The 16,871-nt window shown below is 44.6% G+C and overlaps 1 protein-coding gene across 15 annotated transcripts in view; it reads right to left on the reverse strand.

Moving 5' to 3' along the window:
- ABLIM1 (actin binding LIM protein 1) overlaps window positions 1-16,871 on the reverse strand; it is a gene marked incomplete at both ends in the record, with an annotated part of 233,804 nt that overhangs the window by 45,576 nt on the left and 171,357 nt on the right. For 8 of the 15 annotated variants that reach the window (XM_080695096.1, XM_080695104.1, XM_080695100.1 and 5 more), the window contains one exon: window positions 2,923-3,010. In XM_080695096.1, coding sequence (XP_080551222.1) covers window positions 2,923-3,010 — 88 coding nt within the window. Of the gene's footprint in view, window positions 1-2,922; window positions 3,011-16,871 lie in introns of those variants that run through there. The other 7 variants (XM_080695099.1, XM_080695097.1, XM_080695098.1 and 4 more) reach the window with 1 other exon arrangement.

Below are 16,871 nucleotides of genomic sequence, written 5' to 3' on the forward strand. Positions count from 1 at the left end.
AGGTAACAACTCTTCAGTGTTATTTCCTGCTCTTAGATCAATAGTTTTCCTTCCTCAGATGACGAGGGGCTTCCATGAGCAGTACCTGCATCACAGAATTAAGCAAAATTCTTCCAGCAGAAGTCTCTTATGTTCAGAATCGAATGCCGGCCATAGGATTCTGCAGGGCCAGATTGCGATCATTATCGTTTATATGGTTATAGCCACATCAGGGTCTGTTCAGATATGGAGAGGGGCAGACGAGTGTCAGTAAGCTCTTACAGAGACTCGAGCCAACTCAGTTACTGCTTGGAAAGTAGCGAGCAGACACTCTAAAGGAGGGCCCCAGCAGGAGCCTCTGCCTTATGTGTTTCAGTCTCTGTCTTCACCTTTTTTAGCACAACTCATGTGTACTTGAGAATCACCAAGTCAGAATAAATCTAGTATTACCTTATACCACTGAGCCTAAATAATATTACATTGACAAGGAAATACACATTATATTAGTGTGATGCTTTAATCTCTGTTTAACAATCATGTCCACCTGGCTTTGTCTGGAGTCAAAAATTAAAAAAGGAAGAAAATCAAGCAAGCAAACCCTAGATGACACAGAGCCCCTTCAGCACTAATACTGGCTCAAAGTCTGACTACAACGCCCAGGAAAGCTCTTAACGTGGAGAGCTGAAGGCCGGGCCCAGGCCAGGGAGGGCTCCCTGCAGAGGTCCAGCTGGGCGGGAGGCGCCGGCCAGCGCACCGGGTCTGAACACAAGGTCCACATTGCTGGCCAAAGGTCAGACACACGTGCAATGTGGCTCCGATAGTGTCAGAGCCTGAGAAAGACGAGACTGCTCATTCTTCAAGGAGGTACCCAGCAGGCAGGCAGAGGGCACCGAGTGCAGCTGCAGAAGGGGTTAGAGCAATCCTTGGAATTCCCAAGGTAGCCCACCCGGAGTGTGCCACATCTGAGAACAACATGAGGCCCCCCTCTCTGTCCTGCTTCTGGAACCACTGCAAACGTGCAGAGCTGCACCCGGCTTGGGAGTCTCCGCTCCTAGTAGATACAGCCTGACAGGCACTTGTCTGACTGTTTTGCGAGTGCTGTAGTTAACACATTAAAATCTAAAACCAGGCCTGGAGGTTACACGAAGACTCAATCTGCTTTGTGTGGGAAAATGCAAAGTGACACCTGTCTAGGCTCTGCAGCTGTACAGCCCGTCCTTGGGCAAAGGCGTCCTGCGATGGCCTCTGGAGACCACAGATACGGCGCTTGTCGCCTGCTCGCGTGGGGCCCTTTAATGTTCGGTGGTGTTTTTTCATTGTAATTTCCATCGTGATCGTGCTGAAGCTAAACGGACACTGGGTTGGCAATTTATCACTGTGTGTGTGTGTGTGTGTGTGTGTGTGTGTGTGTGTGTGTGTGTGTGCATGTGTATGTGTGTGTGTTGTGTGTTATGTGTTAGGAGGGCTTGAACTCAGGGGCATTCTACCTTCTAGTTACATCTCGAGTCCTATTTTACTGTATTTATTCTTTAAAATTTTGAAACAGGGTCTCACTGAGTTGCTGAGGCTGATCTTGAACCTGTGATTTTCCTGTCTTGGCCTCCCAAGTACTTGGGTTACAGGTGTGTGTCACCATGCCCCACTTCACTGGCATTTTTAAAGGACAGAGTAGTCAAGGCTGTGCTTTAAGACTGGAGAATCGTTTCTATAGTCTTTTCTTAGTTGCAGAAAAAGAGAATTGGGAGAGCAAAGCAAAGCATTCATTAAAGATTCACATAACATTACGGGTAACGAGGAATGAAGGAAGGACACGCGGAGGCAACCGAGACCCAGTAATTACCAAACTGAACGCACAACTGTTCATACAGTTCTTGCTAATTTTACTGATGAACCCTTGTCTAATTAATGACTTTTTCCAGCTAAAAATAGTGAAAGGCGTACACAGATGTTGCTGTTTGAATCTGTGCCTTAAAGTGTCTCTGAAAAGCTTTGGAATTTCGGGGGAGATAAAAAAAAAACTGATCAGTTTTATGCAGGGAACATATCTCGAAATAATATTCAATTTAAAAAAGTCCAAGCCGGGCGTGGTGGCGCATGCTTGTAATCCCAGCATTCGGGAGGCTGAAACCAGAGGATCGTGGTTCGTGGACAATCTCAGCTACTTAGGTCCTCTGCAACTCAGTGAGACCCTATTTCAAAATAAAGAATAAAAAATAGTGCAAGGGGTGTAGCTCGGAGGTCAAATGCCCCTGGGTTCCATCCCCAGACCCGCAATAAAGAAATAAAGAAATAAATAAGTCTAAGTAAACTCCCTAGGAATGAGTACTTCCTTGTCACCAGAAACATCTTAATGTTTCTTTCAGGGGCTCTGAGTGCCCCCTTTCACTCTCTCTCTATCGCAATAAGAGAAGTAGGTCATCTTAATGGGATAAAATATGTGTGTGATGAAATTAAATAAGTATGAGATTTGCTCCATCTGGAAAGCCCACTGAGAAGCAAGCTTGGAGATGTTAGACCATCCTCTCAGGATGGAGAAAGGAGAAAAGGCAAAGTAGCCATCAAATAGGCAATACTTCTAGAAACTTCTAGAAAGTTCTCTTTTGGTCTTTTGTTTCCCAAACACATTCCTGGGAAGAGTTGGGGAAAAGAAATTGTTAATTTTCATTCTTCTCTCATGGCCACAGCACCTGACCTGTAGTCTTACTAATTCTCTCCAAGAAGCAACACACTAGCTCATCTGTTAACAGCCGCGGGGGCTCAGTGCCTGTGTGTCAATTGCTTGGCTGATTGAAGTTAACCGGTGAGGTAACTTTTGGCCACACTCATGCTGGATTAGGGTGGCCTCTCAGCTAATAAAGGGCCTCCTTCTCTAAAAACAATTCAACAAACACAGCAAGACTTTCCCCAAGTGAGGAGAATGTTGTGTCCTCAACTCCATCTTACCTTGAAGATACATTTCCTCTCCTTCGGTGAACATCTGGTTGCATCTGCTGCATCGTGCACAGCTGGGGTGATAATGTTTGTCACCTGCCTGCAAGAGAAAAGGCAGGGATAGTTAGCCTGCTCCTGGACATGGCTCCTAGGCTCTTTCCTGGACTTGGAGATTAAGAAGAAAAGAGAAGGTGCCGAGGAAGAAAACACAATTGTCCAATCGGCCAAATTTCCCATATTAAAAACCAACCACAGCCAGGTGTGGTGGTTTACACTGGTAATACCACTGCTTGGGAGGCTAAGATAGGAGAATCACAGGTTTGAGACCAGCCTCAGCAATTTAGTGAGACTCTCCGTAACCTAGTGAGACCCTGTTTAAAAACAAAACAATAATTTTTTAAAAAAGGGCTGGGGATAGAGCTAAAAGTTAGACTGCTTCTGGGTTCAATCTGGGTAACACACGGCCACACAGACAGACAGACAGACAGACAGACAGACACACACACACACACACACCCTTGCTGAGAGGGTTCAAAGAAAAGCTACTCTGCCCACCATGATGCTTTCCTGGGATGCCCTGCCTCTCAGGGTTTCTGGCTCCCACTTCTGTCCCAGTGTGGACTTTCCTGGACATTTGCTAGTTATACACCATATGCCTGAGATGAGACACACCATCTCCCAAAACCCCACCTCAAAAGCATTAGTGTCCAAATTTGTGTTGGAGGCTAAGGTTGACTTATAATAAACCTAGGAGCAGAAGCCATCCTCAGAGCTAGCAGGCTCTTGTCTTAGCTCAGCAATCAGAAAATAATAAAACCTACCCAGCTTACATCAACGCCCGGTTTGCTGCTTTTAGCTCTGAGGGAGGCCAAATTCACTCCCAGGCTGCTTAACGGCAATGCTTTGTCTAGGTCTTCTACTAAAAGCATCCGAAGAAGGCGCTGTACCGAGGGGCTTTGCATTATTCTCTGGCATTTCACATTCCTGAGCATGACAGACGCCATCACAGCAAGCGTTAACTTCCCCAGAGCAAAGCGTCACGGGGCACAGGGACGATTCTCCGGACAGGTGCCAAGTCACATTAGTCAGGCTCCAAACGAGAGCTCGAGCTAAACAAAACGCTCCATTCACAGCTGAGCCAGGAGGCCTCGCCACTCCCCGAAGATGATCCAGAGCACGTGGTCTCAAACGATTTTTATCGATCTATTACGACAATTTTGTTTGTGCGCTACCATGTGTGAAGGCAGCGAGGGCCAGAGCAAGAAGCGGCTTCTGCGCCTGCGTGAAAGCCCACAGGAAAGCCGAGGTCAGGTCGGATTCCTTTCTCACACCCTCCTGCGGAAACTACAGAAGCCCCTGAGCAGCAGAGCGTGAGGTGGTGGTCAGCTGCTCTCGACCGTCAAGTGGAAACAAATTCAAATTGTGTCAACTGGGAGCTAGGAATAGTAATTTTTCGGTGGTGCCTACCAGAAAATCTTGGGCATGGTGTTCTTTTTTTTTGTTGTTGAAGATTTAAAGAAGTGTATTAAAAAGATAGAAATACAGAAGGTAGTTACAGGTGGTGTTCTTGATATTGTCCACTTGCCGCCTTTTATCTACTTTAAAAATTATTGTTTACTTGCGCGTGTGTGTGTGTGTGTGTGTGTGTGTGTGTGTGTGTATGAGTCATAGAGAAGCACAAAGTAGCTTTTTCCCTTAAGACAACCGAGGTCAAATGTGAGCAAAGGGAAGAACCAGGCATGGTGATGCACACCTATAATTCCAGTACTTGGGAGGCTGAGACAGGAGGATGGTAGGTTTAAAGCCAGCCTCTGAAATTTAGGGAGACCCTGCTGCAAAATAAAAAAGAACTAGGGATGTGTTTTGGAGGTAGAATGCCCCTGGATCCAATCTCTTGTCCCCAAAATAAACAAAACAACAAATAAGGAAAAAAAGAAAGAAGAAGAGAGGGGATTTGCTCAGTTCTAACAGGCTGGCTCGGCTAGGTCATCAGTTTGAATATCTAAAGAAGATCCGTAAACTGGGCGTGGTGGTGGGCATTTGTGATCCCGGCACTTGGGATGCTGAGACAGGAGCATCGCAGGTTTGAGGCTAGTATGTGGTAACTTAGTGAAAACTCGTTTCAATATAAAAAATAAAATCCAGTTGAGTGTGAGGCTCAGAGGGAGAACACCGTTGGGTTCAAGCCCCACTGCCCCCATCATGAGTGTTTATAATGGAAAATTAGTGGCAACATGGTTAAAAGGTAATATCCGGAGAAAATATAAATAATCCAGAAAGTAATTTGCTCAACCAACCAGTAATCATGAAAGTAAAGGGGATTTTTTTTCTTTTTTTTCAAATTAGCGAAGATTAAAAAAAAAAAAACAACATAAAGGCCAGTGTGAGGAAGTGGGCAATGTCACACACTGTTGGTGACCAAAACCTTCCCAGGAAGGTAACTTGGCAATGTCCATAGATTTAATATGCACAAACCCTCTGCCTACAACGCCACTGGTAGGAAGTCCTAGAGAGCTTCCCGCATTCGTGCCCCGAAGTGCATGTACTAAGGACATTCGATACTTAGTTGTATCAGGAAAGAACAGAAGGAAATAAAGAAAGAGAAAGAAAGGAAGGAAGGAAGGAAGGAAGGAAGAAAGAAAAAAGAAAGAAAGAGAGAGAGAAAACAACTGAAATAGAGAATTAAAGTACTGAATTAGAATGCCGGGCGTGGTGGCGCAGGCTTGTAATCCTCGTGCTTGGGAGGCGGAGACAGGAGGGTCACGCAGGTTTGAAGCCAGCCACGCTAGCTTAAGAGACCCTGTTTCCAAATTTAAAAATATTTAAAAAATAGGTTTGGGAGTGTAGCCTGGAGGTAGAAGGGTTTCCAGGAACCCCAGTACCACACACACACAAAAATACATATGACATCACCACATAATATAGTAGCCAAAAGTCTGGAGGCTCTGAACATGTATGATTGGGTCTCGTCCAGGTCGGGGCTGTGGCCTTGTGCAGGTGACAAGCTCACCACCTTCACCTTTCACATGTGTAAATGGGGTCAGATAAGTTACTGCGCGGACCACCTGGAGCCAGAGGACGGCTAGGAACCTCGCGAGCCACCTGCTAGGAGCTTCACGGTGATTATTTTACTTAACCCCCACTAGTCCTATAAAACAATACCGTTATTTTTTATGTGAGAGGAGACAAGCACTCTTTCTCTATTGATTTTATATGTATACCCTTGCATAGAGGAATTAGAAAAAATAAAAACCAGTTCGTGTGCTGGGGTTACCTCCGGGGAGTGCTAGAGGGATAGGGAAAGAGCAGCCTTTGGTAAGATTTCAATCTTTTACATCAGGAATGTATTTTTTATGTTATTCTGCAATAAGAAAATTAAGAGCAAGAGAAAATAGTTCATGACTTTTTTTTTTTTTGCTCTACCTCTGACGTACACCCCTCAGCCCTTTTAAAATTTTTTTGTTTTGAAACAAAATCGCACTAAGTTGCTAAGGGTCTCACTAAGTTTGGAAACTGGCCTCAAACCTGGGATCCTTTTATTTCGGCTTCCCAAGTACTAGGATTATAGGTTTATACCACTGTACTTGGCAAAACCCCAGGACTTTGGAGTTTTTACTCAAGTCTGTACTAGAAATATGATCTTGAACAAATAAAAAACTCTTAGAACACTTTTGCAGAGTAGAGATAATTCTGTTACTGTTGGGGCCCACTCGGCAGGACCGAGGTGGCACCCAGGCTTGTTGCCAGCGTGGACTCAAGATGGCGCCTGGGCTTGCAGCCAAGTCACGAGGCTCACGAGGCTGGCGGTGCCCTGAGCCTGCGCAGTGAGCCCTATCAGGCGCCTTACGGATAATTAGTGATGCAACGCCTCGTGCTACCACCTGCCCGCCCAGGAGAAGGTTAAAAAGCGCGCATGCCCTAGCGGGGAAAGAGAGAGAAGGAGCTAAGAGGGTTGGTGGACAGGAAGAGCAGTTTCTTGGCGGACTGCTCTGGGCTCCGAGCTGGGACGGACATGTTCACAAAGCCACCACTGTGACCGGTGTGTGCTGCAGCAGAGACGTAGAGTGCCACGGAGGAGGGTTGGTGGAGTGATGAGGGAGAGGATAGAAGACTGATGTTGTTTTTACCTGAGAGGGCGTTGAGAGAGCATTAAAGAGGAATGGTAACTGTACAAGAACCTGGGGTAATAAAACTGCTTGAGGAAGATCGTGTAAGAGTCGTCACTGCGCGCGACATGTTACGGCTATGAATAAAACGGAATATCTCATTGTCCTTATTCTGTATCATACTTCACAAATATTTAGTCAATTTGGGTCACAACCACCTAGGAAGGAGGCGGCTAAGGCCTGGAGAGGTTTAGGAACCTGATCGGGGTCACGCAGGTAGATGGGGGTGGGGAGGTCCTGGCTGTAACCCAGGCAGCCTGGCTCTGGAGTGAACACTCTTAACTGTTCTGCAACCAATAACCATGCAGTACTCCCCTTCCGTAACCATCACACAGTGATGAATAAGATTTTGAAAATGCACTGCACATGACAATAATAATAACAACAAACAGAATAGCAACTTAATAAATAACTTTCTGTGCAGAGCTGGTCCCAGGGCCATTCCAAATTAGAAGGCTTGCTGGTGGTCTGGAAGGCTGATAAGAAGCTGTCAGATGCCACCTTTCTGAAACACAGGCAAGGGGCGGGGGTGTTGTGGGAACTGTCACCCAAGATGGCTGGAGCCACAGGGAGGACCCCTTGGCGGGGCCTTGCTCTGTAAGTCATTAGCACCAACATTGCTAAGAACTCCAGCTGCCAGGGACATCAGCCCTGACCCTGGGACTTGCTTCGACCCAAGATGCTGAACTTGTCAACAAATTCATGTCAATGTCAAGAAATTCAGAACTGGAGGGCAGCTGGGGGTCGTCAAGAGGCCTTCTGTTTTTCTGGAGCAGTGCAGGCCCGAGGGGCTGTGGGGTCAGGAGCTCAGGGACGGGGAGCCCCTCCTCTGCGTGGGTGAGCCACCCCTCTGCTTCTCTTCTCTTTACACCAGCACCTGTGACGGCTCACAGACGAGCCCTGTGCACGGGGCCAGGAAAAGTATCAGTGTTGAACACAGACGTGGGTTATGTGCAAACTAGCCAGAAACCGGATGTCTCTGAGGCAGAATCATTTGAATAGGAGTCATTTTTAGAAGAAAGAAAAGTCTTTCATATCATGAGCAAAATGAAAGCTAAGTAGCACCCACACAAGAAACAGAAAACGAACAAGGTTCATTGTAAGAAGAGGCCACTGATTACAAACTTTAAAAGCACAATGGGGGCCTGTGGTAGCAGGTGATTACAGGAGCCTTGGTCCACCCCTCACTTGGCCCCAGGCACACAGACTGCAGCCCTAGCTAGACCTGACTCTGAGAGGCTAGATGTGCCCCTGGAACTCGCCAGAGTTATCGTTGCAATTCTCCATCTGTCTCTGGCCCCTGCTACTTAAACACTTTCATCCACTGGGCGTGGTGGCGCACGCTTGTAATCCCAGCATTCGGGAGGCTGAGACTGGAGGATCGTGGTTTGCAGACAGCCTCAGGTACTTAGTGAGGCCCTCTGCAACTTATTGAGACCCTGTTTCAAAATAAAGAATAAAAAATAGGGCAGTGGGTGTAGCTCAGAGGTCGAATGCCTCTGGGTTCCATCCCCAGACCTGCAAACAAAAACCAAAAAACAAACAAAAAAACTTTCATCCTCCTTTTTTTGTATTTCTACATATTTATTTACTTAATTTTTTATTGGTGCTCTATAATTTTATGTGATAGCAAGAGTTATAGTGCAACTTTCATATAAGCACATGACATTGTTTAATTTCCACATATTTAAAACACACATGTTAAAAGACTACATTTTGGATCGGGTCCAACAATATAAACAATAAACATGTTGCTTTTTTATTCGAGTTTTACAAAGTATGTCTATATATTCAAGGTGCCAAAAATTGCTTGCCTTTAACAGTATTTGATTAAATTACATATTGGTGCTTATTAATACTATTTGGTTAATCTCTAATTTTGTGTGTGTGGGGGGTCTGGGGATGGGATCCAGGGGCATTTGACCCTCGAGCTACACCTCCTGCCATATTTTTTATTCTTTATTTTGAGACAGGGTCTCACAAAGTTGCAGAGGGCCTCACTAAGTAGCTGAGGCTGTCCGCGAACCATTATCCTCCAGTCTCAGCCTCCAAAATGCCAGATTACAAGCGTGAGCCGCCACGTCCTGCTGTTAATCTCTAGTTTGAATTATAAACTTTAGCACACAAGCTAGAATTCTGGAGAAATATTCCAAGGCAAATTTTAGTGTTAAGTCAACAAATTTCTGCTAAAACCCGTGATCTGCAAAAGTAGAAAGAAGTTCTGAATTCCTTGTGGACCTGAGGTGCAGGGAAAGGGCTCCAAGATTTGGAATTGGTCCTCTGTTACGTCACTAACCCTCTCCAAGCCCTAGGACCCTTATCTGAAAACTGAAGGGCCGGGCTGGACAATCTCAACTCCCATTCGGCTTGTTTTGGTTTCATACTCAATGCTGTGATGCAAAAGGTCTGACCACACAATTTAGTGGAAGGAAGACTTATTTGCTCTCATTTTTGGAGATTTCAGAGTTTTAGTCCACGTCAGGCCAGATGGGCAGAGCTCAGGGCAACGGGAAGTGGCAATAGGGAGAGAGTACAGCTCTGTTCTCACATCATGGAGACTGGACGCAAGAGAGAGATCAAGGGGCTTCAAGGACACAAGCACAGTCCCTAAGGTCACACTTCTAGGGATCCACCTCCTCCAGCCATAGCCCACCTGCCTGGGTTACCACCCAGTAAATCTATTAAATGAGATCACAACCCTCACGACCTAATCGCATCAACCCTGAACGTTAATACATGAGCTCTTCAGAGGACAGTCTATATCTAATCACGACATGACTGTAAGGTTCTGCTTCTGTGTGAAATCCTGTACAAGCTCACCAAGCTCACAGAATAATAGTAACAGAGAGCTACTGGAGTATATAGAGGACATCTGTTTTTTTTCTTTTTGGTACTAGGGATTGAACCCAGGGGCATTCTACCTCCGAGCTACCCGCCAGCCTTTTTATTTATTTATTTTTTTTACTTTGAAACAGGATGTCTCTAAGTTACTAAGGGTCTAAGTTGCTGAGGCTGCCCTCAAATCCACAATCCTCCTGTCTTAGCCTCTCATGTACTGGGATTATACTTGTGCACCACCAAACCTGGTAAGGAAGGGCATTTATTGATGTCAGGAAATGGAGCTTAACCAATGACTCCACAGTCTAATATCCAGAAGGCATTCTGAGTCCTTGAATAACGAGAAAGAGGACTGCACCACGGAGCCCAAGCCTGGCCTGATAATCTGACTTGCTGTCGACTGCAAACTGTCCTCACTTCTCTTTACTGCCTTTCTCTGGCAGTACTCTACTCTCGACAGGAGCCCTTGAGATCAGCCTCCATCCGTTTATAGCTATGTTCTGTCTACTTTCATTCTTTGTTTAATCAATCTCTCTCTCTCTCTCTCTCTCTCTCTCTCTCTCTCTCTCTCTCTCTCCTTCCATTGTTGTTATTGGTGATGTTTTGGTACTGGGGATTGAACCCAGGGTCATCTGCCTCTGACCTATACCCCCAGACCTATTTTTGTATTTTATATTTTGAAACAGGGTCTCACTAAGTTGCAGATGACCTCACTAAGTAGCTGAGGCTGGCTAGGAACCTGCGATTCTCCTGTCTTGGACTCCCAAGTACTGGGATTACAGGCATGCACCACTATGCCTGGTGTGTCTTGCCTACTTTCAAATAGGACTTGCAGGTGCTTATTCGAGGAGACTGGGATTTAAAAACAATTGGTCAAAACCTTAAAACTTAAAAGACCACCAAAGTCTTTGTTGTGATTTGAGCTTCTTAGTAGATGAAGCCAAGAATCATGGGCCACAAATGTCTCGTTGCTTGAAAAAATGGCCATATGCAATGGTCGCTAGAGATGCAAGGTTTCTTGCCTTTCAGCCAAGAAGAATCACGAAAGGCTGAAGTTCCATCAGATCTTGTCTGAGCCAGAAGCTGCACCAAATGCTTTGAGTGACTTGCCTCATAATAGCCCATTTTACAGTTGACCAGCAATGAAACTGAAACCCCCGGTGCCTCTGGAAGGCAAAGTCAGGCTGTGAATGCAGGCAGCTTGACTCCAGTTCACCATGCATAACCACTCTGTTAAATGGCCTCCTGAAAACACCAAAGGAAGCCTCCAGTACCTGGGAGGCTGAGACAGGAGGATAGTGGGTTTTCGGCCAGCCTCAGCAATTCAGCGAGGCCTGCTGCTACTTAGTGAGAGTGCTTCAAAATAAAAAATAAAATAGGGCTGAGGGTATAGCTCAGAGGTAGAACACCCCTCAGTTCCATCTCTAATAGTACAAACAAAACACCAAAAAATTCTTATATAGGGATCCCCAGATATGGAGCAGAAAAATGTCTTTTAGCCGGGCGTGGTGGCGCACGCTTGTAATCCCCGCGCTTGGGAGGCAGAGACAGGAGGATCGCACAGGTTCGAAGCCAGCCACGCGCGCTGGCTTAGGAGACCCTGTTTCCAAATAAAAAAGTATAAAAAATAAGTCTGGGAGTGTAGCCCGGAGGTAGAAGGGCTTCCAGGAACCCCAGTACCACCAAAAAAAAAAAAAATGTCTTTTACTATCATTTCACTGATGGTAGAAGATGTTCAAATCAATGCTTGAGAAATACCCAGGGTAGGGCCCTGAAAGATGACTGTGTGATGACATTTTCATAAGACAAGTTATACTATCAAGATCTAGGACTGTAGTTTTTTTTTTTTTTTGTGGTTGTTACTGGGAATTGAACCCAGGGACATACTACCTCCAAGCTACACCCCAGCTCTATTTTTTTGTTCTTTATTTTGAAACAGGGTCTCACTAAGTGGAGAGGGACTCACTAAGTAGCTGAGGCTAGCCACTAACGTGCAATTCTTCTGTCTCAGCCTCCCAAGTACTGGGATTACAAGTATACACCACCACATGCAGCAGAGAACAAAAATGTTTCAAAAACTGAACTTGACTCAGAGAAAGACCTTAGATCCCCTCAAAGGAACAAACACATTGCTTCCCGGCCCCTAAGACTCTCCTAAACATGACTCTGCTTGATAGCAATTTGAGACTAAAGATATACTCAGAGGCTGGTCTAGGTCAGTTTTCCAACTTTCCTGTGGACGAAGAACATGAAAGAAATCTTTAAAACACAATTTCAATAGCCCTAAAGTGGGCCTGGAGATTAACTTCTTTTTAAAAATTTTAATAGGCGCAAAAATGAATCTATGCAGATCTCCATGAGCTGGGGGGAGGCGAGGAAGCACTAGTGTGATGGAATAAAAAAACCACACCTGCAGGTAGACGAGAAAGCCAAAGGTGGGAAGAAGGACGTGTGTACGTGCCGGGTGCACGGGTGTGTGGGGCGGGGGGAGGTGCGCATCACGCAAGTGCCCCGCTCAGCCCCTGCTGACGGGCAGGTCTTGGGCTGACTCAGCCTTTTTGCAGCCATTGTTTCCCACCCTGGATTTCCTGGACTGGGGAGCGGTTTCTACTGCAACTGGACCAGCTTGCTCTCCAAGCTGACACTCACCTGTTCTCGGAGGCCTTTTTCCTGATGCAGCACCCTGAACAGGCAGGATAATGAGGGCATGCCTTGGCCTGAAGCCTGTATCCTGAGCAAAGGTGAATATGTCAGGCTGCTCAGGCAGCTTTCCCAAAGCCCAGGGGACGCTGTACAAGTCCATGCAAAGCCAACCTGTACAGAAGAGAAGACCCAGGAGCCCCACTACTTTTCAACTGCAACCCCCCTTGGGTCTGCAGACTCTGCCCCAAACACGTGCTTTATGGGAGGCAGGAGAGTGGCTTGTTTTTCTGAGTAAGGATGCACAAAGTAGTTCAGAGAGAATCATCCTCTAGTGCTTTGTTTCTTTTTGACCACCTGCTCAAAACCCTAGAGACAGAGCATCAGGGAATCGGGTGCAGAAGGCTTAAAGCAGTCTTTAAGTCTTTAATAATATAAATGTTATTTGTTAATGTACATACCCCTAATAGACAAAACCAGTCTCTTTAAATTGGCTTATCAAACCAGTGCAATGCCTTTTGAAGTTTCAGCTGGTCTCAGCAGTATTGTGTGTAGAAATTAACAAGCTAAAATTCATGTGGCAATGCAAGGGGCCTAGAAGAGTAAAAGAAAGAATAAGACCAAACTGAAGACCTTAAACTATTTAATTTCAAAACTTACTATAAATCTATAAGTAATCAAGACTGCATGGATTTGACACTGGGATAGACTTATAGGTTGATGAAATAGAAGAGAGAATATAGAAATGAAACTATACATTTATGGACAGGTGATTTTCAGTAAAATTCCAAGGCAATTTAATGGAGAAGGAATAGTCTTTCCAACAAATGTTGGTGAGTGAACTGGATATTAATTTCCAATTAAATCCTTACCTCAAACCATATACAAAACTTAAATCAAAACAGAATACAAACCTAAATGTAAAAGCTATGTCTATGAAAATTTTAGATAAGAATATAGAAAATAAATCATTGTAATTTTCCTTTAACCAAAGATATCTTAGATATTGCACCAGGATTACAAGCCACAAAAGTTAAATAACTGATAAACTGAGTATCATCAAAGTTAAATTCTTTTTTTTTTTGTAGGTCTGGGGATGGAACCCAGAGGCATTTGAACTCTGAGCTACACCCCCTGCCCTATTTTTTGTTCTTTATTTTGAAACTGGGTCTCACTGTGTTGCAAAGGGCCTCACTAAGTAGCTGAGGCTATCCTCGAACCGCGATCCTCTGGTCTCAGCCTCCCCAATGCTGGGATGACAAGCGTGCACCACCATGCCTGGCTAAATTCTCTCTCTCTCTCTTTTTTTTTTTTTTTAAAAAAAAAAAGACATCATTTCAAAAATGACTTGCCATAGACTAGAAAATGTTTTTCAAATCATATATCTGAAAATGGATTTGTATTCAGATTATATAATGGCATTTTATTTTATAAACTGAATAATAAATAATAGGTTAGCTAACTCAATTAAAAACTGGACAAAAGACTTGGGCTGGTGGTTAGCTCAGCGGTAGAGTACTCGCCTGGCATGTGTGAGGCCCTAGGTCTGGTTCCTACTACCAGAAGGAAAAGATAGTCTTTACCAAAGAGATCTATGAATGCCCAGTAGGCACATGAAAATATTTTAAACACCATTAATCATTAGAGAAATAAAATTAAAATCACAATGAAATACTGTTACACATGCATTATAATGGGTATAATTGAAAAGACTGTACCAAATGTTAAGGAGACTAGAGAGAGAGTGGAAACTTGCACACTGCCGGGGGAATGGAAAATGGCCCGGCTACCATGAAAACCTCTATAGCAGTTAGTTAAAAAACTAGATATGAATACCCTATGCAATATAGTACTTCTATTCCTACGTATCAAATGAAAAGAAACAGTAACATAGGTCAACACAAAGGCCTATGATGTGAAAGTTCTCAGCAGTATTTTTTATAACATTCCTCAATAGGAAAAAATTCAAATGAACCTCAACTGGCAAAAAGATAAGTGAAACATGAGACATTGGGAAAATGGGATATTCCTCACGCAGGTTCAAAGCCAGCCTCGCTGGCTTAAGAGACCCTGTTTCCAAATAAAAATATAAAATAGGTCTGGGAGTATAGCCCAGAGGTAGAAGGGTTCCATCCCCAGTACCACCAAAAAAAAAAAAAAAAAAAAAAAAAGAAAGAAAGAAAGAAAGAAAGAAAAGAAAAGCAGGATACTCCTAATCAATAAGGAGGAATAGGTGCTTATATATGCGATGACACGGCTGGACCTCAGCAACATTAAGATGAGTGAAGGAAGCCAGACACCAGAGACTACTCATTGTATGATTCCATTTATATGGAGAGATAAAGTAGATGAGTTCTTGGTGAGAAGGGGGATGGGAAGAGGCTGAGCGCAAATGAGCAGCCAGCCCGGAGTGATGGAGAGCCTACAGCCGCACTGTGGGCCGTTCACACAACAGGAGACACAGCAAGATCAGTGGTACGCTTACAACGAGTATATGCCAGGGCACCTTGACTATTCTTCAGTAAAGAGACAGGGCGATTTAAAGAGCAAAACACAATGAAACCGGGCAGGAGAGCGCGGGTGAAGACTTCCTCTGTAAGGCAGGCTAAGCTGTTCCACTTTCGGTATACAGTGACTCATTCAGGGTGCCCATGCTTTTCTTCCTGTCCGGAGGCCCAGATTCTTCTGGGAAGCTGTTTAAAAATATGGACTTTCTACTACCACACATGCACAAACAAAATATATCTGTCTGCATATGCAGAAGGATAGATACACATATGCAATATTGTCAGCAAGTGTATGGGGATTAATTAATTAATTAATTGTGGTGCTGGGGGTTGAACTCTGGGGCATTCGACCTCTGCACTATGCCCCCGGGCCTATTTTCTGAGAAGACTTTCTGTTGGCAATACATTGACTCACTGGACACTTTATAGAACTTACCCTGTGGAAAGTGAGAGAGATCCTGGATTTGGAGAGAAATAGGTACGGCCTATTTGCAGGTGTGCCATATGTCTTTAAGGGACTTTACGATCTCATAGGAGTTAGTTCAGTCTTGACTGAAATCAGTAGGTCCTTTACTCCTAACTCACCTTTCCTTATTTAATTTTCATAACAATCCTACATGGTAGTTTTTCTTAGGCCAGTTTTTACAGGTGAAGAAACAAATCCAGAAAGTACCCAAGACCCTAACATTTGCAAGGCCAGAGTTTAGACTCTGGACTTCCTTGGCTTCCCGGCCCATCTCCCTACCTTGTAATACACTATGGTCTGGGGCCAATAGTCCAGCCATAGTAACAGAAGGCAAAATTAAATGGGTGTGTGAATCCAGGTGTGAAGGCACATGCCTATAATCCCAGGCCTTAGGAGGCTGAGACAGGAGGATCACAGGATTGTGGCCAGCCTCAGCAATTTAGTGAGACTCTCAGCGATTTAGCAAAACCCTGTTTCAAAATAAAATAGGCTGGGGGTATATCTTGCAGGAAGAATGCCCCTGGGTTCAATCACCAGTACCACAAAAATAACAAACAAACACAAAACAGGTGTGTAAACCCAAAGGAAAAGAAGTTAATCTCAAATGCAGAGACCTATCTTCATTAGTTCCAGATTTGCATTTTGTCTTTAATGGAGTTTGTTGCTCTGCCTTGAACTTTGACAAAATATCCTCTGGTAGTATCTTTTTACATCATACAGGAGTGATTTACCTAGGTGCCTACGACTTAGTAAAACAAGAAAAGCAATGTAGCACTGTGGCATTGGTTGACTCTGTGTCGGACGATGTGGAACGCTTCCTAGCTCCGAGTGGTGGGAACTTGATCCTGGCTCGGCAAGTCACGTGGCCTCAGAACCTCATTTGATCACCAGAAAACAAGGACGATGGTGCCTATGTCAAACAGGCAGAGGAGAATCAAATCGAACATTGTGTGTTCAGAAAGACAGCAAACTAGAGCACGCTGCAGGCCCACAGTAGCGACGCTAAGGTCAAGGCGTAGTCCAGGCTCTTTTCAACTTCTCAAAGGGTGTTGGGCAAGTTACTTAATCCCTCTGCTACTGACTTTTTCCTCTTGAACAAAGAGAATAGAATTTCCTCCGAAGACGAGAAAGAATGATTAGATGAGCAAATTATGTTAAAAATCCCTTTGAAAATACTTCTGGTCTTCAAGCAGGTCTGGGGTGTGGCTCCATGATAGAGCCCTTGCCTAGCATGTGTGAGACACTGGGTTTGATCTCCAGCACCACATAAATAAATAAATCAGTTAATTAATTTATTAGAGTAAAATTGGGCCAGTATGGCGGCATGCATTTGTAATCCCAGTA

Source organism: Muscardinus avellanarius, assembly GCF_963383645.1.
Source record: "Muscardinus avellanarius genome assembly, chromosome: 4".
NCBI lineage: Eukaryota > Metazoa > Chordata > Mammalia > Rodentia > Gliridae > Muscardinus > Muscardinus avellanarius.